Source organism: Bombina bombina, chromosome 8 (assembly GCF_027579735.1).
Source record: "Bombina bombina isolate aBomBom1 chromosome 8, aBomBom1.pri, whole genome shotgun sequence".
NCBI lineage: Eukaryota > Metazoa > Chordata > Amphibia > Anura > Bombinatoridae > Bombina > Bombina bombina.
Window position 1 is genome coordinate 262,550,912 of NC_069506.1, and position 26,921 is coordinate 262,577,832.

General features: G+C 38.0%; 1 protein-coding gene across 9 annotated transcripts in view; it reads left to right on the top strand.

The window, feature by feature from the left end:
• Positions 1–6,781: 6,781 nt before the first annotated feature.
• The window catches only part of LOC128639111 (tRNA selenocysteine 1-associated protein 1-like), a 159,151-nt gene continuing 139,011 nt past the window's right edge, over positions 6,782–26,921 (top strand). For all 9 annotated transcript variants that reach the window (XM_053691270.1, XM_053691272.1, XM_053691277.1 and 6 more), the window contains exons 1-6: positions 6,782–6,904; positions 8,723–8,820; positions 9,568–9,667; positions 20,263–20,315; positions 22,544–22,679; positions 26,519–26,555. In XM_053691270.1, the coding sequence (XP_053547245.1) occupies positions 6,881–6,904; positions 8,723–8,820; positions 9,568–9,667; positions 20,263–20,315; positions 22,544–22,679; positions 26,519–26,555 (448 nt within the window). In that variant the 5' untranslated portion in view covers positions 6,782–6,880. The remainder of the gene's footprint in view (positions 6,905–8,722; positions 8,821–9,567; positions 9,668–20,262; positions 20,316–22,543; positions 22,680–26,518; positions 26,556–26,921) is intronic.

Below are 26,921 nucleotides of genomic sequence, written 5' to 3' on the forward strand. Positions count from 1 at the left end.
CAAAGACACACACACACAGAGACACTCACAGAAAACACACAAAGACATACATACACACACACACACCCTCACAGAGACATCAACAGAAAATGCACACAGATAGACACATAAACCCTCACAGAGAGACCTACAGAAAAGAAATACATACACACTCATAGAGACACCAACAAAAGCACAAAGACATAAACACAGACACCCACATAAACACTCACAGGAGGTAAAATGTCTGCACATTGCCATCCCCTAAATCAACAGTGTGCGACATGCATGATAAAAATAAATAGCAGAAATTAAGAGATCACTTTTAAAAAAAATCATATTTGTAAATGAGCAAACAAAAATACTTATGTGAATTCAAAATTGTACATTATTTATCTGTCAAAAGGGGTAGATGAAGAAAAGTACTTTTGAAAGGTTGACATATGTTTGTTTGTCCCCCCCCCCCTCGCATTTTTCCCAACCAAGAGCACCACTTCAAATCTGTCAGCTGTACTTATGGATTTTGAAAATGCTGTACTCTTTATGGTCTTGGTGGAACCATAAGCTGTGGTACTCAGTCTCATACCATTAGATCTGGTTAAATGCAGGATTTAGGCTTGTTTGTATATATTTCAAAATTAAGTCAGCTGTAGTGTAAACTGAACATTGTTAAGTTAACCTGTCTCATTTCAAACACTGAGCAATCTTAGCCTGAGAGTACAACATTTGATGCAGATGTAAAAATCTTAGATAAAATGCCTACTGGCATCTGGAAAGTCCTTGCATAAAGAGGCAGTAAATTGGAATGTTATATATATATATATATATTATGGTTTTAAATATAGAATTTCTACAGCATTGTCAAATAATCATAAATACACTGCTGCATATTGCTAAAAAAAATGAGTTTTATGGACCCCTGACACCACCATACAAATACCACACTGAATTTACAATCTGAAATTGCACAAATAAATACAAGAACATTTACTAAGTCAGTCCTACTTACTCTGCAAATTAAAGTGATCTGCCATCTGACTCAGGCACACACTGTACAAACTGAAGTGCCAAGTCTGTCTCACACTGTGCATAGTGGTTTAGTGCACACTCATAAATCCTCTCAAATGCTAATACTGTACTTTACTCCTTGTATTGACATTTTCTGCACTTGATAGCACTCTGCTGTAGCGCCCTCTGGTGGCTGCCAAAATGGGCCCCTAACAAGAGTCACCCTATTCACTCCCTGATGGCAGCCCTGCCTAAGGTACACAGCTGCAGTCTCTGGACTTTGCTGAAGATTCAAATGCAATTTTGACATGGCTTCTAATGCACAGCAAATGCATGGCCTTCAATCTTCTGTAACCCTGTATAGTTAGTGTAATTATCCAGCGAAACGTTTAGCAAAAAAAAACAGCCTGAAGTATTATACAAGTATATACACAACACTTGATGTGCTGATGTTAAAATCTGATTCTGATCATCCAATGATGTTGACAATGGGTGTTAATGATCCAAAACCTTAAAGGGACAATCAAGTGAAAATTAATCTTTCATGTTTCGGATAGAGCACACAATTTTAAAGAACTTTCCGATTTACTTCAACAATCTTTTTATATGCACACTTTCTGAGGCACCTTCACCTACTGAGCATGTGTAAGATTCACAGAAAATATGTATATGCATTATGTGATTGGCTGATGGCTGTCATATGATCCAGTGGGAGGGAAAATAGAATTAACTTTATAATGTGTTAGAACGAAATCTACTACTTATTTGAAATTCAAACTAAGTGCTTTTGTATTGTCTATTTAGAGTGCATTTACTGATTGTGCAATTCTACTGTGCTTAGTGATCCTTTAAAGGGACAGTCTACTCCATAACTTTTGTTGTTTAAAAATATAGATAATCCCTTTGTTACCCATTCCCCAGTTTGCATAACCAACGCTGTTATATAAATTCACTTTTTTAACTCTGTGATTACCTTGCAGCTAAGCCTCAGTAAACTACCCCCTTATTTCAGTACTTTTGACAGACTTGCATTTTAGTCAATCAATGCCCCCTCATAAGTAACTCCACAGCATGAGCACAATGGTATCTATATAGCACACATGAACTAATGCCATCTAGCTGTGAAAAACTGTAAATGCATTCAGATAAGAGGTAGCCACTAAGGGCTTAGAAATTAGCATATGAGCCTATCTAAGTTTAGCTTTCAACTAAGACTACAAATAGAACAAAGCAAACTTGATGATAAAAGTAAAGTGGAAAGTTGTTTAAAATTACGTGCCCTATCTGAATCATGAAAGTTTAATTTTGACTACACTGTCCCTTTAAGTGTACATTAGCAGGTATTAAGGTAACCATTAAAGGGACAAAAGCAAAAAATAAAAAGTTCCAACAGGGAAGCTTTTAAATGTCGAAAAATAGCTTTATTTTATTTAAAACAACAGGACATGTGGATAAAATTCATGGCAGTACATAGTCTGACCGGTTTCAGACTTCCAGACCGTAATCATAGACTAATTTCTAACATGTGAAGTTGCATTTAGTTTAAATAGATGCTTCACATGTTAGAAATTAGTCTATGATTACAGCCTGGAAGACCGAAACCGGTCAGACTATGTACTGCCATGAATTTTATCCACATGTCCTGTTGTTTTAAATGGAATAAAGCTATTTTTCGACATTTAAAGACTTCCCTGTTGGAACTTTTTATTTTTTTGCATTTGCCCAGTGGACAGTGGGGTGTCTACTCCTAAACTGGAAGCCTATAGCCCTTGGGGTTATGAATCACTTTCCACTATGAGTATTGGATAACAAGCAACAACTGCTGTGACTGTGCCCGTAACTGCTGATTTGGGGATAACTCTTCCGTGCTGGCAAGCTATTTGCAGTGAGTACAGCGATTGCTGAAGTATTAGCCGGGAACTCTGTGCCGAGGTGGAGTTATACATACATCAGGAGGATGTTCTCTGCCTCACAGCCGGTCTTGTTTTCGGTTGGCCACAGACTAGTCACCTGACACACAAAGTGCACGGATTCCGGATGCTAGACTATACAGAGCACATACAGAACACCAAGTTGGATTAGCCGTTTCTTCAAACTGGGTGAGTGAAGAGTTGCGCGGTTGCGATTTTGTTCCCATTACCTACTGGAACTTTTATCCTTGCGTTGAATCCAGCTAAATCCCACGAGAGAGCGGTGAGTTTCTTTGATATATACCACTTATTACTGGATCTAGCGATGGGTTATTTCACGATGCGGAACTGCTTTAGGGATGTTTTCCTCCACGTTGTTCTCTATTTCTAAACCGCCGGTGGGTACTTGATGGTTTAAATTTATTACTGTCTGGAATAGAGCTAGTGGTTGGTTCATTCAAGCAGCGTGCAACCAGCAAGTCTCACCCGGTAAAGTATTCTCTGTTTATCAAGTGGACTGTATACATACATATATATGTGGACTCTGTGTGTTTTTTGCTTGTTTATATTACTCCTCTCAATTCTCTTACTTTGGTTCATTAAGGACTGGATTAATACAGAAAGGTGGGTAATAATCGTTTTAACTAGTTTTTGTCTGCAAAATCAATTTTCACGTTTTCTCCAGTCATACATAAAAGTACATTAAAAGGGACAATTAAGGTTTATATTTTTAATATCTGTATCTTTCAACTACATATTGTGCCCCCTAATCATCCACCAATATTTGCAGTCATTTTTCTTGTTAGACATATTATGTTAACTGCCCATCCAGCTACTGTTTTTTTGTGGGGGGTTTGTGGTTGCTTTTATGATATTGGATGGTAGAGCCTATCAGCAGTTATAGCGCCAGCCCAGCCCCATAGATAGTAAATAGATTAATTGCATTCCGTGCTGTTGGTCAAGCTGTCTTTTTAACCCTTTGATGACCGGGTTAATTTGTCTACATCGGAACAACGTTCCGATGTAAACAAATTGAAATCCCGCGATCGGATGCACAAGATTTCAATGATGGGATCGGGTCAGGAGGCGTCGCTATGACACTAGGCACACTCTCCAAACCGTGATCGCATCCTGGAAGCGTCGTTGGCTTCAGGACAGCCAAATGGCTAGGACGTTCTATTCCGTCTTAATGGCGCTAAAGCCTGGCGGGGTTGGGACGGAAAAGAACGTTGTAACGGAATTAAAAGGTTAAAGCAAAGGTAGTTTACGCAGCACAATATATGTAACTCACATTGGTTTAAAAAATAGAAAGAATCTCTTCAGCTTTTTCAACTAATAGTGGCTATTAGATTTATGACTGGCATTCTCATTAAAGGGACAGTAAACACCATGTAATTACAAGACACTTCTGTTATCTTGCTATACAATAACATATTAACCAAGTGTAAACATGTTTAGAACAAATGAACATCTTGTTTACTGTCATTGTTTTTCAATAGATAAACTCCACCCACCATTTGCCGTATTTGGAGGAGCCAGCCTGGGCTTTAGTCTGCAGACAACAAGGCTAGCAACCGCCATTATGATAGTATAAAGCACATTGTTTTGCTATTCTTATTAGCTAAAGGTGAAGATATATAGCAGAGTTAGCCTTAAAGGGACATGAAACCCAAATTGTTTTCTTTCATGATTTAGAAAGAGCATGCAATTTTAAACAACTTTCTATTTTACTTCTATTATCTAATTTGCTTCATTCTCTTGATATCCTTTGCTGAAAAGCATATCTAGATAGGCTTAGCAGCTGCTGATTGGTGGCTGCACATAGATGCCTCGTGCTATTGGCTCACCCATGTGCATCACTATTTCTTCAACAAAGGATATCTAAAGAATGAAGCAAATTAGATAATAGAAGTAAATTGGAATGTTAGTTACAGCATTTGGCCAAATGGGACAAGCCCAGGTACCACGTCAAGGTCTCTTCCACATACCGGAGTCCCTAATACAGCCACACAACTGCAGCCACGCACACAAATGCAAGCTAATAATCAAACAAACTGAGAACAAGTCAGGGTTCACAGACCTATGTAATCACCCTGGGCATAAGCAAAACAAAGAGAAAGGACAGCACATCCAGACCGGACCGGGTACACATCCCATGACCCATAAACAGGCCCAGCTTTGGTTGCTATTGCACTCTCATAAAGCTACAGTTTACAGAGTCACAGGCAGTTAACCCCGGGCCAAGTTGCGGGTGAAACGCGTTGAAGCACTGTCAGTTTGATCTGAAACATTTTTTCCGGCAATCCATCATTTCTGAAGTGAGAGTTTGTCCAAACTCGTTATCGGACTGATTGCTACCATCACATGTACTAAAAGAGGATTCAGCAATCTTACATTGACCTGCGTGCAAATGAACTAGATATCAGCAGAGGAGTCCCACAGCTGATTTCGGATCCAAGCACTCCTAGCATATGTGCTGTCAACAACGGAATCCTTGTGGTGAATATACCTACAGCGTAAGCAGGACCAGATCAAAGTGTCCGTGAAGAGTCGATTGTAAGAGGTACATTTTCCTTTACCGCAATACACCCTAACTTATTATTAAAGATCGAGAGGGTGAGTACTTTGCTCCTGCTCCAGATTCGCAGTACTACTATAGCTGTGATTGAAGATATTGTGAACATATGCTCGAACTGACATTACGCACACGCTCTTGAATGTGTTTGTTATTACCTACTCTGGACTTGTAACATTTATGAGGTGTTATTTCTGGGAGACGTCCCGCATTATATATAAATTTTATTTGCTATCTAATAATTTTATGGGTTTATTGCGATGTGTATTTTATCATGTGTAACACCTAAGTGTATCTAAACACTCTAATTTATTGAACGTATTGTATATATTTGTAGCTACTCTTATACCGCACTGAACGCCCACTTCTTATACGTTTATTTTCTGGATATTTGAATATTTTTAGGATATTTGGTCTGATTTTTATAATATTATATTTTTTATTCATTATATCTTTTTGATATTTTATGAGTCATTTCTCTGTTTAGCACCTGGATACTGAGATTTGAATAATCCGTAATTATTTAATTCATCAGCATTTTCACCAATATATATGTATATATTTTTTCCTTTTAATTTATTGATCACTTGTTATTTAACCTCGCTTTGAGCGCCCTCCTGTGTGTTTTTTGTTTCAACAACACATACCAAGTGAATGAAGAAAAATACACAATAGAAGTAAATCAGAAAGTTGTTTACAAATGTATACTCTATCTGAAAGAAAAATGCTGGGGTTCATGTCCCTTTAATTTCAAGTCATAAAACTTGTGTTCTATTCTGTATTCACTACTTCTGTACATATAAATCTATATATCCTTATTTTAATACGCCTTTCCATTTTTGTCATTTACATCTTTCTGTAAATGTATCCGTAATGCAGTCGACTTATTTAAACCTTATTAGACCACCTGAGCATCCAGTAACACGACCCTATTCGGTACCGCTACTTTCACCACCAATACACATTCTCTTCTAGCTTAGTGGCTACAGTGTACTCCATGAATACTCAATAGAACCATACACTAATCTGCTCTGTTTCACTGTTTATGGACATTACGTTCATAATAATCGTATTGCTTCTTCTGTTCCCTGCCTTTTCTCCTTTCTCCCATCACAATAACGCAAATTGTGCTCGTGCTGAGAACATGCGCGCGCTCCTCACATTCGCTAACATTAGTTTCCTCTTTAGAACACGCTTCCTAATATCGACAGCTGTATTGTCCCTCTCTGCCTATTGGCTGCTCTTTATGATGAGGTGGGCGGTAGCAAGTCTGGTTGGTTGGTACTTTTTGTCTGTAAGTGGGCGGGCACAAGGGTTGCAGTTGGTCTGGGGAAACAGAAGCTAGTGCAGCTGTTATAGCGTTACTGATGATAGGAAACTCCGGAGGCTTTTGGCCTAGAACGCTGGAATGCCGAGACTAATAATAGGAGATGTAAGTGATCTCCTGCTACTTATATGTGCTACAGAATTAACACAACGGCTTTGGTTACTGATATAGTTGATAGACAACACATTATTTATCACTTATACTTTATGCCATGGTACAAGGTAGGTTAGGCATCATGAAAGAAAACATTTGAGTTTCATATCCCTTTAATAAAGTCATTTTTTTTTAAAAAAAGGCATTTTATACACCCCTTGCAGGAGTTAAACACACAGTTAACAACAGACATTCATGAAATAATATATAATCAAATTAACTAGAGCATTTTATTATTGTTATTAATAATACAAGTAATATTAGAATGTCCTCATAAAGAAGCAGTAATGACACAAATTATATGATTCAGACAGGGCATGCAATGTTAAGCAACTTTCCAATTTACTTCTATTATCTAATTTGTGTCATTCTCTTGGTATCCTTTATTGCATCAATGGACTACTGGGAGCCAGATGGTGATTGGTGTCTGTACACATATGCCACTTGCCATTGGTTCATTGATGTGTTCATCTAGCTTCCAGTAATGCATTGTTGTTCCTTCAACAAAGGATTCCAAGAGAATGAAGCACATTTGACAATAGAAGTTAATTTGAAAGTTGTTTACAATTGTCTGAATCAAGAAAGTTAGGTTTAATGGCTTTTTAAAGGAACATGGAAGTGACCATCACACTTTTCTACATCACTTTCACTGTCTGTAAATAAAAAAAAATATATATATCAAAGAATGTGCATTTGCCCCCTGCTTCGCTATTTTTCATTCTCTCCAAGAGAGTAATGATAACTTTTTCTCAAGTTTCCTATCAAGTTTGTTTCCTAGGCGATGACACTGCCACGCATTGCATTGTGGTTTTCTCCATTTTTCATGTGTAGAATGGAGAAAACTAAAGTGCACATGTTGTTGTGATCATATACTTCACAATTTAAAGGGTCATTAAACACTAAATAAATGCTAGCTAGAATAATGCATTCAAAGAAAGGATTCATCTGAGAATAACATATACGGTAGATGTCTTTTTTAAAAGTTTTATTAGATGTTTAAATATTGACAAAATAAGTGTAACGTTTTAGTGTCTATAAAACAATGGGAGCAGCCATGTTGTAACTTAGGTTATCTTCTCTACTGTGGCGGACAGTTATAAATAGGTCACTAGAGTGTGCAGCCAATGGCTGTGTGTAATATAACTGGGTTTTTTTTTAACAGGAACTGAAAAGCTCACAATTTCAGAATGGTATTACAGGAAAAGGGGACAAAATAAATAATGGAAGTATATTGCAGAGTTGTTTTTATATATACGATTTATCATTCTATATTACCATGTCCTTTTAAGCTGAGTAGGGAACGTCTGCTTGCTCCTGTTCAATGCATTGTTTTGATTGACATGTATTCTTCTCAGATGTATTGTCCTGAAGTTCCTGGAGGGGGAAAAGGTGACAAAACTGAATATGGATTTTTCTTTCACTTCATATTTACATAAATGTTCTGGAGGTGACACCTTTCAGTTTAATCATTATTTCTTTATATTTTTAACTATTGGTAAAACAAAAGTAAATCTCCACAAGTTTTGTTATTACCACTGGAGTGCGTTGCATCAGAGGATTGATATTTTCTGATCAAGCTTTTCTTTAAATTTTCAGAAATATCCAAATTCTATTCCTTAATTTGCTATAAAATAACACTATCTAATGAAAGTTAGTGTTTAAAAAGCCCACTGAAGCATTTTTTCTCTTCTCATATTATTCAATAACAGTGTTTTGCCTTCTTCAAAACTGTCACAAGTTTTTTTTTTTTTTTTTTTTTATGTCAAACAGCTTGACCCAGAAATGTCAGAGGGGTTCCTTTTCAATGCTTTACGGTCAAGGGGTGAGAACGTTGTAAATGTTACAATACATCGCAATTCATTTACAGGGTGAGTAAAATAGGGGTAATACACAGGTTTGGTTTTTATGAGCCACATCATACGTGTATATACTATCTATTCATAAAAAAAAAAAATATATTGTAGACTGTCCCTTTAAATTGAAGGTCAAGTTTACAGTTGTTAACTACCGCAATGCATGTATAAATAGTGCATTAATATAGTCGCTAACTTTTTTTTTTTCTATTTTAAAGTCAAGGTCCATTTTGATGAATTAGTGCCCAGTTTTTAATAAACCTATTAAAAACAAGGGCACTTTAATTCATCAAAATTGACATTTCACTGTTTTCTTCAAAAACTTACCTTTTAATCCTGAGAGCTGCTCCAGCGATTTTCCCCCGGCCGTCGGAAGCCTCTGCAGACGTCAGAAATAATGAATCCGGCTTCCTCGAATCTTGGCCTGATGCAACGCTGTGATTGGAGGAAGCCGGATTCATCATTTTGGACCCGCGAAGAGGGATTGTGATGAGCGGGGGAAGCGCTACAGCGGCTGTCAGGATTAAAAGGTATGTTTTTGAAGAAAACAGTGAAATGTCAATTTTGATGAATTAAAGTGCCCTTGTTTTTAATAGGTTTATTCATTCATTTTTTCAATGGCTCCCAACTTGTTACAGTCTTCATTTATGTCTTTCTTTACTGGTTTCCAAATTATTTGCTTTATCCTTTCCTCTCTTCCATATGTCCCAAAAAACGTCTGTGAAAATTCACCTGTTATTTCCTCTCCTTCCTTTCTCACAGAATGCCGTCTGGTTACGGTTATATTGAATTTCCTGACTGGTCATCTACGGACAGGTGTTACGAAAGGCTGAATGGAAAAGTCTTTGCACTTGCTGGACCAGTATGTAAATATCAGTAAAGTTGTAAAGTGTGCAAGATGAAAACAATGTAATGGTCGGCAGAAATGTCAGAAGTACATACTGATGGCAGACCCCAAGGCAGTGCATGCTGTGATCTGAGATGTCACTGCAGAAAATGCAGCATGTCTGCAGAAAGAATGTGACACATGCAGAAACTTAGCACTTTCACTTGCAGCACTGCTCTACATTAGATTATTCTCTTTAAACAGAGCTTTGCCCTGGCTGCACTGTGTATGTTTTCCTCAACACAGTGTATCTAGGGCAAAGTGCTGTTTGAAGAAAACAGTCAAGTATGGAGCAGCCCTGCAAAGCAGCAGTGCATTTATTGTTGACTCACTCTCAGGGATTTTTTCAACCTCGCCCCCTAGCCTTTCCTTGTCTAAGCTGTGACTTCTGAGTGTAAGATGTTCTTGTGAGCAATGCACCCTTTTTTATTACTACAAGAGAAAAGGAAAAACATTTGAAACATTTTAAAAACATTGCTTTACTCTCCAGTTAATCAACACATTGCAATTGAGCTGGTGCTTTAGTGTAACTGTCTAATTTAAAATTGAATTTTATTTCAAAATGACCTGCAGAAATATGATCACAAAAAAATCTCATTGCAGAAAGTGAATAAAAGTTCTGCCTCTGGGATGGCAGATAAGAACCACAAGGCCTATTGAAGCAACCTCTATATATCTATTGTGTTGTGTATAATCTTCAGGGTAGTCTTATGCAAAAGTTTATTTAACTATCCCCACTGTATTATGGGGTTAAACACATGGCTGAAGTTCAGCTTGGGAGCCGTAAAGCATTGCTGTGTCTTTTTCAGGACCTGCTTAGCAGCACGGCTGTTGAAGGACTTCAGCTATATGTTTAAAGGGATAGTCGAGTCAAAATTAAAGTTTCATGATTCAGAAAGAGCATGCAATTTTAAGCAACTTTTTAATTTACTCCTATTATCAGTTTGTCTTCGTTCTCTTGGTATCTTTATTTTAAAAAGCAGGAATGTAAACATGGGAGATGGCCCATTTTTGGTTCAGCACCCGGGTAGCCCTTTCTGATTGGTGTCTAAATGTAGCCACCAATCAGTAAGCTCTACCCAGGTGCTTAACCAAATATGGGCCGGCTCCTAAGCTTACATTCAAATAAAGATAGCAAGAGAACAAATAAAAATTGATAATAGGAGTAAATTAGAAAGTTGCTTAAAATTGCATGCTCTATCTAAATCATAAAAGTTGAATTTTGACTATACTATTCCTTTAATGCAAGTGCAGGTGTTAAACACATATGTGTGTATTCCAATTCTTTAGAAAAACTTAGCTAAATATTTAACCTCAAAAATTTCTATGTACTTAAATATTCTAGAAAAAAAGTATTGCTAAGCTTTTCTAAAGAGTTAGAATATACCCTATAGTTCGGTGCAAGCATTAGTAAATTACATAAATAAACACTAACGCAGCAAAACATTTTTGCACCTAGTATGTTGTTTTAATTAGAGGCCTTTTACTTTCTATGTATTAATTGTCAAATGATAGTATTGTTTATGTCCTCTGCATTTCATTGGTATCATAAACTTAAAATATAGGGTGAGCTTTTGCTGTCTAGATGAGGGCTACGATACAATAAGAAACAGCTTGTAACTTCTGCCTTCCATATGAATATGTTATGAGCTTTCTATGATAACCTTGGCACCTAAAAAAGAATTGTGTGTCTGGCTCATGTTTCATGTATGTTCGCGACCCCTGTTTTGCACATTCATGATTTGGATAAAACATACAATTTTAAACAACTTTTCAAATAATTTCTATTATCAAATCTGCTTAATTCCTTTGTTATCCTTTGCAGAAGGAGCAGCAATGCACTACTGAACACATCTAGTTAGCCAATCACAAGAGACAAATGTGTGCAGGTACCAATTAGCAGCAGCTCCCACTAGTTTAGGATATGTGCATTTTTTTTTCCAACAATGGATGACAAGAGAGCAAAGTACATTGGATAATAGAAGTGAATTTAAAAGTGCCTTGAAATAACATGCTCTATCTTTATTTTTATTTTTTAAATAGTTTTTTATTGAGGTTTAGCAATGAAAACAACATACGATAGCCCTGTGACAGTAAGGCCACGTATACCATTGTTCAATAAACATTAAAATATGTAAAGAAAAGAAAATAACAATGAATGACAATGAATAGGCTTCCCTAACCTCTATTTCATAAATAAGGTAGCTTAAATGGCTGACTATTTGGATGACCCTTTATGGACCCTATGGTCGGAAAACTAAGAAACAGATGATAGTCAGATTGGCAGCCACTCTTGGGCTTAATAATAGCTGATAGTGTACAGCGGGTAAGCACCACTTAGGGTGTAATATATATGAATAATATGAAGTCACAGTACCGCTTGGGTAATTGCATAAGTAAGAGGAGTATCCATAGATTACCTGACGCAACTTATATAATATAGTTGTATAACCATATGGTATAACTAAAAGATACAGGACCATAAAGCTGGTTGATTGAGGGCACAGTATCTGGTTAAGTAGCAGATTACCTCTTTATGAGGAGGAAAAGGCCACTCTTGAGCAATTTATATAGTATGGAATTAGCAGATTTTAAAGGAAAATATTATCCCCAATGTCAATTTTATGTCCCTATTGATGGAGTGAGCACATTGGCCTTCTTAAAGTAGTGGGACATCGGATATCCAGCCTAAATTTGAGATTTTTTACGCTATTTGTCCCCTAGATGCAGGAATTCCCTATCATATAGAGTAGCATAGGGGAGTTACTCAACCATATAAAAATGGCGGTGACTGGCCAATATAGTAATATAAACTATACATCGGGCTTATAGAATATAGGAGTATATAAACATGGCTCACTTAGATATAAGCTAAACTGAAAGCTATTAATGTGTGGATTAAATTCTTGACACTCCAGGGCTCAACTAAAAGGGCGGAGATATTTAATGAGGATGAAAATAATGCCCCTTAAACTAAAAAACAAACAAACATTTCTAAAGTCAGATAGGTATTATTATCTTAAAGCAGTAATCTACTGTACATTAAGAAAGGGTACCATTAGTAATATATAGAGATATATAGTAAGCCACATAATCAAGTGTCCTCTGGGAGATCAGACAAGTCAGTCTTCATGCAACACTTAGATCCTATGGAAAAAGAATCGTCTGATTAAAGACAAGCAGTCAGAAATACATAAGGAAACTTGGAGCACAACCCAAATATATCCTGACATTAGCTTATGTAAGCCTTTGCGGTCTCTTCAAATCACCTTGATTTCTCTTTTAATATTGAAAAAAGAGATATATAATTTGACTGCAGCCAGTTATTGTAGTGCAGGGGGGTTAATAGGAGATTAGACCTGTACGATAAAACAGAAATGAAACTATGGAGTTCAATCAAGATAAGGTGTCGATGCCTCTATGAAACTAAAGAGATTCAGTACGTAGGCTTACTTTGTAATTTTATAAAGCTCTTCAGCTTACTCTACACCAGAGCGGTTTTTATTTTGCCTTTTATAGTGGTTATTTGTCCCCTCACAACTCGGTTGCGGCATGTCCAAGGCTGTCAACTATAATAGGCATTCTGATGCACCAAGGGAGCCGGTTCCTGTTTGTCTTTTCATCTGCGACGGCAACACAGTGGCTGACCAGTCTCCTCCATCACATTCCATGTGACTTCCCCTAGAGTAGTAGAAATTGTCTGAAACTCGCCTGCAGGAGTCGGCCGCACCTCCCCCGGACGTGCTCAGGGGTAGATGATTATATTTCAGTTCATCTCGGGAGCATAGGCTGGGAAGTGTAGATCGCTGAAGGAGCTGTAGCATGGAGATTGGAGCAGTCCTTTCCATCTTCGGCGTATTTTCAGAGAGGTGTGATGTGCTGACTGCGTAGCGTAGTGTAGTTCTGTGATCTATACTATCAGAGACAGTGCATTCTGAGGACCTTCTGACTATCCCCTCCTGAATCGATAAAGGGCACTGAGAGATGATCGGATCATCCATCAGCTTCGTAATTTTAGAGATCTCGCTTGTTGATTGGCTGACGCCATGTTGCATGTGCGTAACTCTGACAATGCCCCGGAGTTTGTTAAACCGCCTTTCAGCCTTACGTCCCAATCTCTCCAGCAGAGTGATTATGTTTAAGTAGGACTCCTCCATCATGGGCTATAAGGAATACGGCTGTTACCCAGCTAGATGTAAGATGCGAAGATAGAATGTAGGATTAGGCCGTTGAATACAATCTTAATCGGTATATGTCTTCTGGAGCTAGAAATGTTACAATATAGGTATCATTCCCCTCAGGATCTTCTCCTTGTTTGATGCTTAGAATTGTGCTGCAGGATGGCATAATAGTAGGGAGAAAATCAGCGGATAGTGTAGATGACCAGAAGAGCTGCTTGAATTAGCTTCCGACTATGGCTGCTGCTTAGACATGCCCCCCACATGCATCTTAATCATGCAAGTTTAATTTTGACTTTCCTTTCCTTTTGAAGATCAACGTGTATTTTAGAAATCACATTCTACAGGCAAGTTGTAATTTTCAAGTTAATAAAACATAATAAAGTTACAAAAGATTAATAATTTAAAGGAAAGGTTGACAAACTCATCTGCAAGGGCACCAAGGAGGCCTTAAAGGGATATGAAATCTTACATTTTCTTTCATGATTCAGATAGAGCATACATTTGTAAACCACTTGCCAATTTACTTCTATTATCAATTTTGCTTTATTCTCTTAGTATCCTTTCTTGAAAGAGCAGCAATGCACTACTGGGTGCTAGCTGACCACATCAAGTAGCCACCAATCAGCAGCTAGTTCCCAGCTCCAAAGCCTACCTAGGTATGCTTTCTTTCATGTAATTGGCAAGAGTCCATGAGCTAGTGACGTATGGGATATACAGTCCTACCAGGAGGGGCAAAGTTTCCCAAACCTCAAAATGCCTATAAATACACCCCCTCACCACACCCACAATTCAGTTTTACAAACTTTGCCTCCTATGGAGGTGGTGAAGTAAGTTTGTGCTTGATTTTTTTCTGTGATATGCGCTTCTCAGCATTTTGAAGCCTGATTCCTCTCAGAGTACAGTGTTTGTCAGAGGGATGTGAAGAGAGTATCGCCTATTGATTCTATGGTTTTCCTCACGGGAAATCTTTTCAAAGGTTCTCTGTTATCGGTCGTAGAGATTCATGTCCTACCTCCCTTTTCAGATCGACGATATACTCTCATATTCCATTACCTCTACTGATACTTTTTCAGTACTGGTTTGGCTATCTGCTATATGTGGATGGGTGTCTTTCGTAAGTATGTTTTCATTACTTAAGACACTCTCAGCTATGGTTTGGCACATTATGTATTATTATAAAGTTTTAAATATATGTATTTAGGAAGTTATTTTTTCTTACCTGGGGTATAGTCTTTTCTTCAAATTGACTGCTTTTTCATAAATTTTCGCGGGCAAAATTAGGCTTGCAAGGTCGCAAAATGCTGATATTTATTGCGTCATTCTTGGCACAAGAATATTTTGAATAAATTTGTCTCTTCCGGGGTCTTAGTTGACGCCAGGTTTCCTTGCACAAGGTTGCGTCTGCCATGAAGCGAGTTGCGTCATTTACGGATGTTGTTAGCACCAAAAAATTTCATTTTGCGTTGTGCGTCATACTTGGCGCCAAATAATTTAATTATTAAAACCCCACTTCCTATATGCCTCTTGCCTTTTTTTATTCTCAGAGGGCTATGCTGTTTGCATTTTTCCCATTCTTGAAACTGCCATATAAGGAAATTGATAATTTTGCTTTATATGTTGTTTTTTTCTCTTACATTTGCAAGATGTCTCAATCTGATCCTGTCTCTGAAACCACTGTTGGAACCCTGCTGCTTGATAACAGTTCTACCAAAGCTAAGTGTATTTGTTGTAAATTAGCGGAGATTATATCTCCAGCTGTAGTATGTAACAGTTGTCATAAGCTTTTACATGCAGAGAATGTATCCATCAGTACTAGTACAATGCCTGTTGTTCCTTCAACATCTAATGTACATGATATCCCATATGAATATAAAAGATTTTATTGCTGATGCGATTCAGAAGGCTTTGTCTGCTATTCCGCCTTCTAATAAACATAAAAGGTCTTTTAAAACTTCTCATAAAGTTAATGAAATTTCAAATGACCGACAACATAATGAATTATCCTCCTCTGATGAGGATCTATCTGGTTCAGAAGATCCTACCTCAGATATTGACACTGACAAATCTACTTATCTCTTTAAGATGTAGTATATTTGTTCCTTGTTAAAAGAGGTGTTGATTACTTTGAATATTGAGGAAACTAGTCCTCTTGATACTAAAACTAGTAAACATTTAAATTCTGTTTATAAACCTCCTGTGGTTACTCCATAGGTTTTTCCAGTTCCTAAAGCTATTTCTGATATGATTTCAAAGGAATGGAATAGGCCTGGTACTTCTTTTATTCCTTCTTCTAGGTTTAAAAAGTTGTATCCTTTGCCAGCAGTTACATTGGAGTTTTGGGAAAAAATCCCCAAAGTTGATGGGGCTATTGCTACACTTGCCAAACGTACTACTATTCCTATGGAAGATAGTACTTCTTTTAAGTACCCTTTAGATAGGAAACTTGAATCTTATCTAAGGAAAGCTTATTTATTCTGGCTACATGTTGCAGCTGCATCTACTTTTTGGTTGGAAAGCTTAGCGCAACAGGAAACAGATCCTGATTTGTGTAGCATTGTTCACTTGCTTCAACATGCTAATCATTTTATCTGTGATGCTATTTTTGATATCATCAATATTGATGTTAAATCTATGTCTTTAGCTATTTTAGCTAGAAGAGCTTTGTGGCTCAAATATTGGAATGCTGACATGGTATCTAAGTCTAGATTACTATCTCTTTCTTTCCAAGGTAATAATTTAATTGGTTCTCAGTTGGATTCGATTATTTCAACTGTCACTGAGGGAAGGGAGTTTTTTTAGAGAACTAGTGTTGTGTCTTCGAAGACTTGCTTGGAGGATCAATTTACCAAAAAATTCCTTGATTCCTCAGACAAGGCTCACCTTTTTAGGTTTCCAGATAGATTCAGTGTCCATGACTCTGTCTCTAACAGACAAGAGACGAATACAATTGGTTTCAGCTTGTCGAAACCTTCAGTCTCAGTCATTCCCTTCAGTGGCTATGTGCATGGAAGTTTTAGGTCTCATGACTGCAGCATCGGACGCAATCCCCTTTGTTCGTTTTCATATGAGAGCTCTTCAGCTTTGTATGCTGAATCAGTGGTGCAGGGATTATACAAAGATATCACAATTAATATCCTTAAATCCCAATGTTCGACTCTCTCTGACTTGGTGGTTAGATCACCATTGTATAGTTCAAGAGGCCTCTTTTGTTCGTCCAACCTTGACTGTAATCACAACAGATGCAAGTCTTTCGGGTTGGAGCTATGTGGGGATCTCTGACAGCAGAAGTGGTTTGGAAATCTCAAGAGGCTAGGTTACCAATCAATATTTTAGAGCTCTGTGCTATTTTCAGGGCTCTTCAGGTTTGGCCTCTGTTGAAGAGAGAACCATTCATGTGTTTTCAGACAGAAAATATCACAGCTGTGGCATATGTCAGTCTTCAGGGTGGGACTCACAGTCCCCTAGCTATGAAAGAAGTATCTCGGATACTTTCTTGGGCGGAATCCAGCTCTAATTTCTGCGGTACATATCACAGGTTTAGACAATTGGGAAGCGGATTATCTCAGCCGTCAAACTTTACATCCAGGGGAGTGGTCTCTCCATCCAGATGTTTTTCGGGGGTCTTCCCTAAATAGATCTAATGGCTTCCCATCTAAACAAAAAACTTCCCAGGTGCTTGTTCAGGTCCAGGGATCCTCAGGCGGAGTCAGTGGATGCGTTAGCAGTTCCTTGGTTTTACCAACCTTCTTATATCTTCCCGCCTCTAGTTCTTCTTCCAAGAGTGATCTCCAAGATCATCATGGAACAATCATTTGTGTTCCTGGTAGCTCCAGCATGGCCTCACAGGTTCTGGTATGCGGATCTTGTGCGGGTGTCCAGTTGCCAACCTTTGCCACTTCCTTTAAGACAAGACCTTCTGTCTCAAGGACCGTTTTTCCATCAGGATCTCAAATCATTAAATTTGAAGGTATGGAAATTGAACGCTTAGTGCTTAGTTATAGAGGTTTCTCTGACTCAGTGATTGATACTATGTTGCAGGCTCGTAAATCTGTTTCTAGGAAGATTTATTATCGAGTTTGGAAGACTTATATTTCATGGTGTTCTTCTCATAAATTCTCCTGTCATTCTTTTAGAATTCCTAGAATTTTACAGTTTCTTCAGGATGGTTTGGATAAAGGTTTGTCTGCAAGTTCCTTGAAGGGACAAATCTCTGCTCTTTCTGTTTTATTTCACAGAAAGATTGCTAAGCTTCCTGATACTCACTGTTTTGTGCAGGCTTTCATCTGTATCAAGCCTGTCATTAAATCAATCTCTACTCCTTGGAGTCTTAATTTGGTTTTGAAGACTTTACAGGCTCCTGCTTTTGAGCCTATGCATTCTTTGGATATTAAACTACTTTCTTGGAAAGTGTTTTTCCTTTTGGCTATCTCTTCTGCTAGAAGAGTTTCCAAATTATCTGCTCTTTCTTGTGAGTCTCCTTTTCTGATTTTCACATCAGGATAAGGCAGTTTTGCGGACTTCATTTACATTTTTACCTAAAGTTGTGAATTCTAACAACATTAATAGGGAAATTGTTGTTTCCTTTTTGTGTCCTAATCCTAAGAATTATTTGGAGAGATCCTTACATTCTCTGGATGTTGTAAGAGCTTTGAAATATTATGTTGAAGCTATTAAATATTTCAGGAAGACTTCTAGTCTATTTGTTGTCTTTTCTGGTTCTAGGAAAGGTCAGAAAGCTTCTGCCATTTCCTTGGCATCCTGGTTAAATCTTTTGATTCATCATTCTTATTTGGAGTCGGGTCAGGCCCCGCCTCAGAGAATCACAGCTCATTCTACTAGATCGATTTCCACTTTGTGGGCTTTTAAGAATGAAGCTTCAGTTGATCAGATTTGCAAAGCAGCAACTTGGTCTTCTTTGCATACATTTCCTAAATTCTACCGTTTTGATGTATTTGCCTCTTTGGAAGCAGTTTTTGGTAGAAAAGTTCTTCAGGCAGCTGTTTCAGTTTGATTCCTCTGCTTATGTTTTAAGATTTTTCTTTTCCATTATGAGAAAAACATATTTTTTTGGATGTGAATTTAATTTTTTCAGTGGAAAATGGCTGTTTTTATTTTTATCCCTCCCTCTCTAGTGACTCTTCTGTGGAGTACCACATCTTGGGTATTACTATCCCATACGTCACTAGCTCATGGACTCTTGCCAATTACATGAAAGAAAACATAATTTATGTAATAACTTACCTGATAAATTCATTTCTTTCATATTGGCAAGAGTCCATGAGACCCACCTTTTTTATGGTGGTTATGTTTTTTTGTATAAAGCACAATTATATTTCCAGTTCCTTTTGTTGATGCTTTTTACTCCTTTTTCTATCACCCCACTACTTGTCTATCTGTTAAACTGAATTTTGGTTGTGGTGAGGGTGTGTTTAAAGGCAATTTGAGGTTTAGGAAACTTTGCCCCTCCTGGCAGTATTGTATATCCCATACATCACTAGCTCATGGACTCTTGCCAATATGAAAGAAATGAATTTATCAGGTAAGTTCTTACATAAATTATGTTTTTCAACAACGGACACCAAGAGAACAAAGCAAATTAGATAAGAAAAGTACAATGGGACGTTGTTTAGAATTGTATGCTCTATCTGAATCATGAAAGAAAATTCTTGGGTTTCAAGACACTTTTAAAGGACATTAAACCCACATTTTTTTCCTTTCATGATCCATACAATTTTAAACAACCTTTTCATTTACTTCAATTATTACATTTTCGTCTTTCTCTTGGTATCTTTTGTTGAAAAGCAGGGATGGAAGCTCAGGAGCATGTACATGCCTGGAGCACTATATGGCAGCAGTTTTACAAGAATGTTATCCATTTTCAAGAGCACTAGATGGCAGCACTATCTCCTGCCATTTAGTGCTCCAGACACCTAGGTATCTCTTCAATACAGAATATCATGGGGATGAAGCAATGTTGATCATAGAAGTCAATTGGAACTTTTTTCTATATGAATCATAAAAGAACATTTTTAGTTTTTATTATCCCTATTAAAATAGTCCTTGAATTGAGCTACTATGAAGCAGTTGGACAGAATTGGGGGGAAAGCGCACAGCACACAAAGAGGAGAGGTATATTGGTAAACCCTGCACCACTGGACCAGGCATGTTTTTTGCAGTGTCTTGTATGTGAGAGAACGCCAGTTTATATTTGTTTGCCCAAAATGTCTCAATTCTATTTCTTTAGTCATAGAATTACAATAAGAGTTATAATTAGTGCACTTTTATCTAGAACCGAAAAAACTTGGCATTGTGGGTAGCTGTGTAGTGCTAATTGATTTGATGCCATATTTTTTTTTATTTTTTTTAAATATGTTTATTTCTTCTTTACAGGGGAAGAGATTTGAACTACAATATGAACCTGGACCACACAGTTATCGCACTAGGTAATTTATTTATGATTAAAGGGACATTACAGTCAGAATTTAAGCACATAAATTAATTAAATGTTTGAACAGAAACATATTTGCATTATACATGTATTAGCAAAAATGTTTCTAGTAAAAGTTATCACTGGTTTAGTGTTAGAATTTTCCTCTGCAGGTACATGTGAAGTATAGCTAGAAATTCTCAGTGCATCAGCATTTTAAATATTGCAGCTGCTAAGGATGACAGTGGGGCTTGTAACATGTCAGCAATTAAAAAATTGAGTCATTACCAGATAATACAAGCACCTTAGACTCTATGAGCATGTGCTGTGTTAAAAATGCTGGTGTACGGTGCATACTTAAATACACTTTTGAAACAGTTACAGCTTTTATTAGAAGCATTTTGCTAATACATGTACAGTATATTACAAAAATGCTTCTATAAAAAAACTGAAATACACCATCATGTTGAGTTCTAGCATAGCAGGAAGCATGTACTTATATCTCTCTCATCACCCAGCAGTATTGACCAGTAGGAATTGTCTGTGGCGTCATGGAATTACTTTCGGCCTGGTATTAGTAATCACACAGAGATAAACACACTCGTCCTTCTGCGCTTGTACCTCTGCAGCTTAGTGCTTCCAATGACTGCACATACCAGTGCCCTTCTTACCAGCCACTATGCCACAAGCAAGTTCACCCCCTGGAACCATACTGGGGTAAATAGTTTGGGAATCAGTGGAGATAGTGAGGGGGATACATCTATGTATATTTAAAAAACGTCCTTTTATATTTATTTCTTGCCATCCTGAATGGTATAGGACTATTCTCATCTTCTATTCTGCCAGCAAAGTTATTCATCAATCCCGAGTTGCAAAGATATGGTCAGGTTAAACTTTCACCTGTCTGCAATCTCGCTGTTTCTCAGGCCCTCTGTGTTATTTAAATGCTTTGCTTCCCTTAGTATGTATGAATGGAAATCTTTTGTGGGGTTTTATATTCCTGTAGTTTCACACTTTTAGTAAGAGAGCCAGACCTTTACTTCCAGCTACAAAGATTTTGAATTATTTATTCTAAATTTCATATAATTCGTGCACCCATAGGCGACTGTGTTATATCAACATTTCACAGGGTATTATAGGTAGAGGTGATGAGTGAGGTAAATTATATATTGGATGGTTATACGTTAAAAGCACCTACAAGTTGCAATTGGAATGTGCATTATTCCAAAGAAGCATTTTTTTCAATAAATATATTGGCAAAAGTGCTTCTAATAAAAATTATCACTGTACGGATAATAACTTATATTGTGCATAGAACATTGCACCCTCATTCAAACTGAACACTTTCTCAGAGAGCCAGCAATGATGTAACTGATACAACTCATGCCTTCTGAGCAGGTGTAGTGTCTGGATGCACGTGCACAGAGCATATGTACATATCCTGTAAGGTTAAAACTGCTAGAAATTGGAATAAGCTGGACATGCATGTTTGTGCACACTGCACAGGTAATAGATTATTAATGCTTGTAGGGAAAGCTACCACCGCTGTATTGGCTTTCAGGTAGAATTCTTCATAAGCTGGACCAAAAAAAAAATCATAGTTTGAAAGATTAGACTGAGAATAATTTGTACATGTATTTGTAAAAAATATATTAGTTGTTTAAATATTGAAAAAATAAGGGTACATTTAATTTTTATAAAGCAGTGGGCATCACCATATTGTAACTTAGGGTACACTGAGGCCAATTAGGAATTGTTATATATGACTTAATATAGTGAACAACCAATGACTGTGTGGAAAATAGTTGTGTCTTCACTTCTATGTTTAACATGAATTGGAAAGCCCACAATATTCAGAATTAAATTACAGGAAAGGAGAACAAAATAAATAATGAACATATATTGCAAAGTTGTTTTACTATGTGCAAATAAACAGTTTATATTAATATCTTGAGGTGTTCAATGTCCCTTTTAAGGGCATCATATTTAAGTCTAGATGGAAAAAAAAAAAATTTGAGCAAAAAGCCATTGCTGTGCCACCACTATCACGTTTTTCTACACACTACATGCATTATGCAAGTATAACTGGGCACATTTTGAGGAGTGTAGCACAGTTTAAAGTTTGAACTTCCAATAAAAAGAGGACATTGACTGATAATTTACGTGGAAGTATTTTATAGCAAGTAATTCATGTTTTTTAACTATTCAATTGATTCTATTCTACATTTTTTTCTCTCTCAACAGTGAAGTTCAAGAAGCTGCTGAATTCACAGAGGCCTTTGTTTTTTATACTCAGACATTTAGTAATTTTTTTACCTCTATGCTGGTTAACTCTGCCCCTGCTAATCTCCCGTTGCAACAGAATAGTGTCCCAAATCAGGTAAAACGTTGTTTAAGTTAAGGAAGATGAGATTTGTGAGTTTTGTATAATCCGCAAGATGTCATAATTTTTTAGGGTAATTATTTTTCTTTGCTGTTTTAGTAGTGATTCTAAAAAAGTGGTTACATAATGTTATATTCCCCAAAAACAACAAAATCTGGCAGAAATATTTGGGTAATGGGCCCTGCACATTGCATGCCGTTTGTTTGGTTTATGACACAAGACAAAATAAATACAGTGTTCTCCACTGAAAACTTTGCCAGCTGGGTGGCACTATAAAGCAGCCGGGTGGCACTATGAAGCAGCCGGGTGGCACTATGAAGCAGCCGGGTGGCACTATGAAGCAGCCGTGTGTCACTATGAAGCAGCCGTGTGTCACTATGAAGCAGCCGGGTGGCACTATAAAGCAGCCGTGTGGCACTATGAAGCAGCCGGGTGGCACTATGAAGCAGCCGAGTGGCACTATGAAGCAGCCGAGTGGCACTATGAAGCAGCCGAGTGGCACTATGAAGCAGCCGGGTGGCACTATGAAGCAGCCGGGTGGCACTATGAAGTAGCTGGGTGGCACTATGAAGCAGCCGGGTGGCACTATGAAGCAGCCGAGTGGCACTATGAAGCAGCCGGGTGGCACTATGAAGTAGCTGGGTGGCACTATGAAGCAGCCGGGTGGCACTATGAAGCAGCCGAGTGGCACTATGAAGCAGCCGGGTGGCACTATGAAGCAGCCGGGTGGCACTATGAAGCAGCCGGGTGGCACTATGAAGCAGCCGGGTGGCACTATGAAGCAGCCGGGTGGCACTATGAAGCAGCCGGGTGGCACTATGAAGCAGCCGGGTGGCACTATGAAGCAGCCGGGTGGCACTATGAAGTAGCTGGGTGGCACTATGAAGTTGCCAGAGGGCATTATGAAGCAACTGTGTGGCACTATGAAGCAGCTGTGTGGCATTATAAAGCACCCATTTGGCATTATGAAGCAGCCGAGTGGCACTATGAAGCAGCCGGGTGGCACTATGAAGTAGCTGGGTGGCACTATGAAGTTGCCAGAGGGCATTATGAAGCAACTGTGTGGCACTATGAAGCAACTGTGTGGCACTATGAAGCAGCTGTGTGGCATTATAAAGCACCCATTTGGCATTATGAAGCAGCCGAGTGGCACTATGAAGCAGCTGTGTGGCATTATGAAGCAGCTGTGTGGCACTATGAAGTAGCCGTGTGGCATTATGAAGTATCCGGGCGGCACTATGAAGCAGCCAAAGGGCATCATGAAGCAGCTGTTTGGCACTATGAAGCAGCCCTATGGCATTATGACGTAGCCGACTGGCATTATGAAACAGCTGTGTGGCACTATGAAGTAGCCTTGTGGCATTATGAAGTATCCGGGCGGCACTATGAAGCACCCAAAGGGCATTATGAAGCAGCTGTTTGGCACTATGAAGCAGCTCTATGGCATTATGAAGTAGCCGACTGGCATTATGAAACAGCTGTGTGGCACTATGAAGTAGCCGGAGGGCATTATGAAGCAGCCGTGTGGCAATATGAAGTAGCTGGAGGGCATTATGAAGCAGTCGTATGGCACTATGAAGCAGCTGTGTGGCACTATAAAGCAGGCAGTTGGCACTATGAAGTAATACATCATTGTAGAAACTCCATCCACCAAAGAATGTTTAAAAGACCTTTATTTTTCCATAGGTTGGGTCTAAAAACAGAGAGAACAATGTTTCAAGTCTGCAATAGGCACTTAGTCATGCACATTGCAGACTTGATATGTTGTTCTCTCTGTTTTTAGACCCAACCTATGGAAAAATAAAGGTCTTTTATAGCATTCTTTGGTGGCTGGAGTTTCTACAATGATGCATTACAGTCAGGACCTGGCATGTCTGTAACTCTGTGCCCCTCTTACAGGGTGTGCTGTTTTCCCTTTTTTTTTCTTTCTTGGCACTATGAAGTATCCAGGGGGCACTATGAAGCAGGCGGTTGGCACTATGAAGTAGCTGAGTGACACTATGAAGTAGCTGGGGGCATTATGAAGTAGCCGGGTGGCACTATGAAGTAGTTGGGGGGCATTATGAAGCAGCCGTGTGGCACTGAATTAGCCAGAGGGCATTATGAAGTAGCCGTGTGGCACTATAAATTAGCCGGAGGGCATTATGAAGTAGCCGTGTGGCACTATGAAGCAGCTGGAGGGCATTATGAAGTAGCTAATATTATATCATTTTCTGCTTTCCAAAGCACAACTTAATTGCATAATTTAACATAATTGTATTTAATGATGATTTCTACAATAAAAATTGAACATTTTTAATATTGACTAACATTTTAGCCGAGTGGTCAGTTAAATCAGCTAGTCGGTGCACCCGCTAAAAAATCCTGGGGCAGACACTGTAAATAGTTTAGATACATATGTAGGAACAAAGATGAGATGGATATGTCTCTATACAGATTCATTAGTTAGTGTATAATTCTGCAAGTGTATAAGGTTGTATGTCAGAAAAGACTGATTTGGAGATTGACTGATCATCTCTGCTTGTCAAGTTATAAAGATAGCGAAAAGCTTATTCCCCAGCAGGTTCCCATTCTTTGACTGCTAATACAGATATCTCACATGTGCAAGGTGGCAATTTGGTGTGCTTACATATTTCTAGAGCACTGTAAATTAGATTACCCCAGTTCTCACTTGTGTTTTTTACTCTAATTAGAAATAAACAAACCTGATTTCCTCCTTCTTACAGTGAAAGTCAATCCTAACGTTTGTGAAACGCTAATATTTACCATTGGAACAAATAAAGGGGACTTTCATTCATGAAGTATAAAATACTTCATGCTGAAAGTTTCTTTATTTTTTTCAAGTGTTCACCGTACTGAGCTGCTCAGGCAGCCCAAGGCAGAACGTTGTTTTGCTAAGTGATGACATTTCCACCTCTTAGCAAATAGCCATGTTGGAAATCCGGCTCCACACAGCAAATAGTGTGCGGGCAATCCGGCTTTGTGCCAAGAGGTGGAAACGTCACCTCTCAAGCAGAATTGCATTCTGCCGTGGGCTGCCTGAGCAGCTCAGTGCGGCAAACGCTTAAAACAAATAAAGGAGCTTTTAGCATGAAGTCCCCTTTATTTGTTCCAATAGTCAATCCTAGTGTTTCACAAACGCTAGGATTGACTTTCACTTTAACTGAGTTTGTGGATATTCTTTCTATGTCTCTGTTTGCTTATACCTGACTGTTCAGTAAGTCCTGGCTGGTGTGCTGTGCTAGGTTGAACAAAGAAAAATGTAAATGAAATTGTAGTTACCAAAACTTTCGTATCTTGACAGAGTTCCTTAAAGGGGCGTGTAAAAAAAAAAAAAAAAAAAGTGTGCCTTGTCCCACACTCCCTAGAGAGATCAAAAACAAAATATATAACTTAGGTTTTCACGATGCTGCTTATTAAATAAACCACCTGGCTGATTTGCAGGTTACAGAATATTTTTGACTCCTCTAGGAAATGCAGTGTTTAATGCCTTCTGTATAACAGGAAGGTAATGAGTGCTATACCCTCTTTAGAAGGTGGGATATTAGAGCTACTAAGGAAACTGAGACAAGGTTTGGACATCTGTTTTTATACAAATTAGAAAAAATTAGAAAACAGATCACAATAGAAAAAATACAAAAAAGAGTTTGTAAAGCATCGAGTGACAGTTTTTTTGCTCCTTCTGCTGTTGTCTCATAGCTTTTGTAAATAGTAACATTTGTCTTTAAAAGTTTTCACTACATTGTATGAGCAACAAAAGGGGGGAAATTATTTTAGAAAAAATCACACGCTTACCAAATCATTAAAGGATTTTTCATGTTGTCTTTTTATTTCAGATGTATAAAAGAAGAGGTATTAATGCAGAGAGAGAAGGTGAGTTTGTTATTGCAAGAAACTCACTATAATAATTAAGGAGGTATTTCCTGCAATAGGCCTTAAAGGGACAGGAAACCCAAAATGTTTATTTCATAATTCAGATGGAGCATGCCATTTTAAACAACTTTCCAATTTACTTCTATTATCAATTTTGCTTCATTCTCTGGGTATCCTTTGTTGAAGAAGCAGCAATGCACTACTGGGAGCTAGCTGAGCGTATAAGGTGAGCCAGTGAAAAGAGGCATGTATGTGCAGCCACCAATTAGCAGCTAGCTCCTAGTAGTTCATTGCTGCTCCTGAGCATACCTAAGACTGCTTTTTAACAAAGGATACTTAAAGAATAAAGTAAATGAGATAATGGAA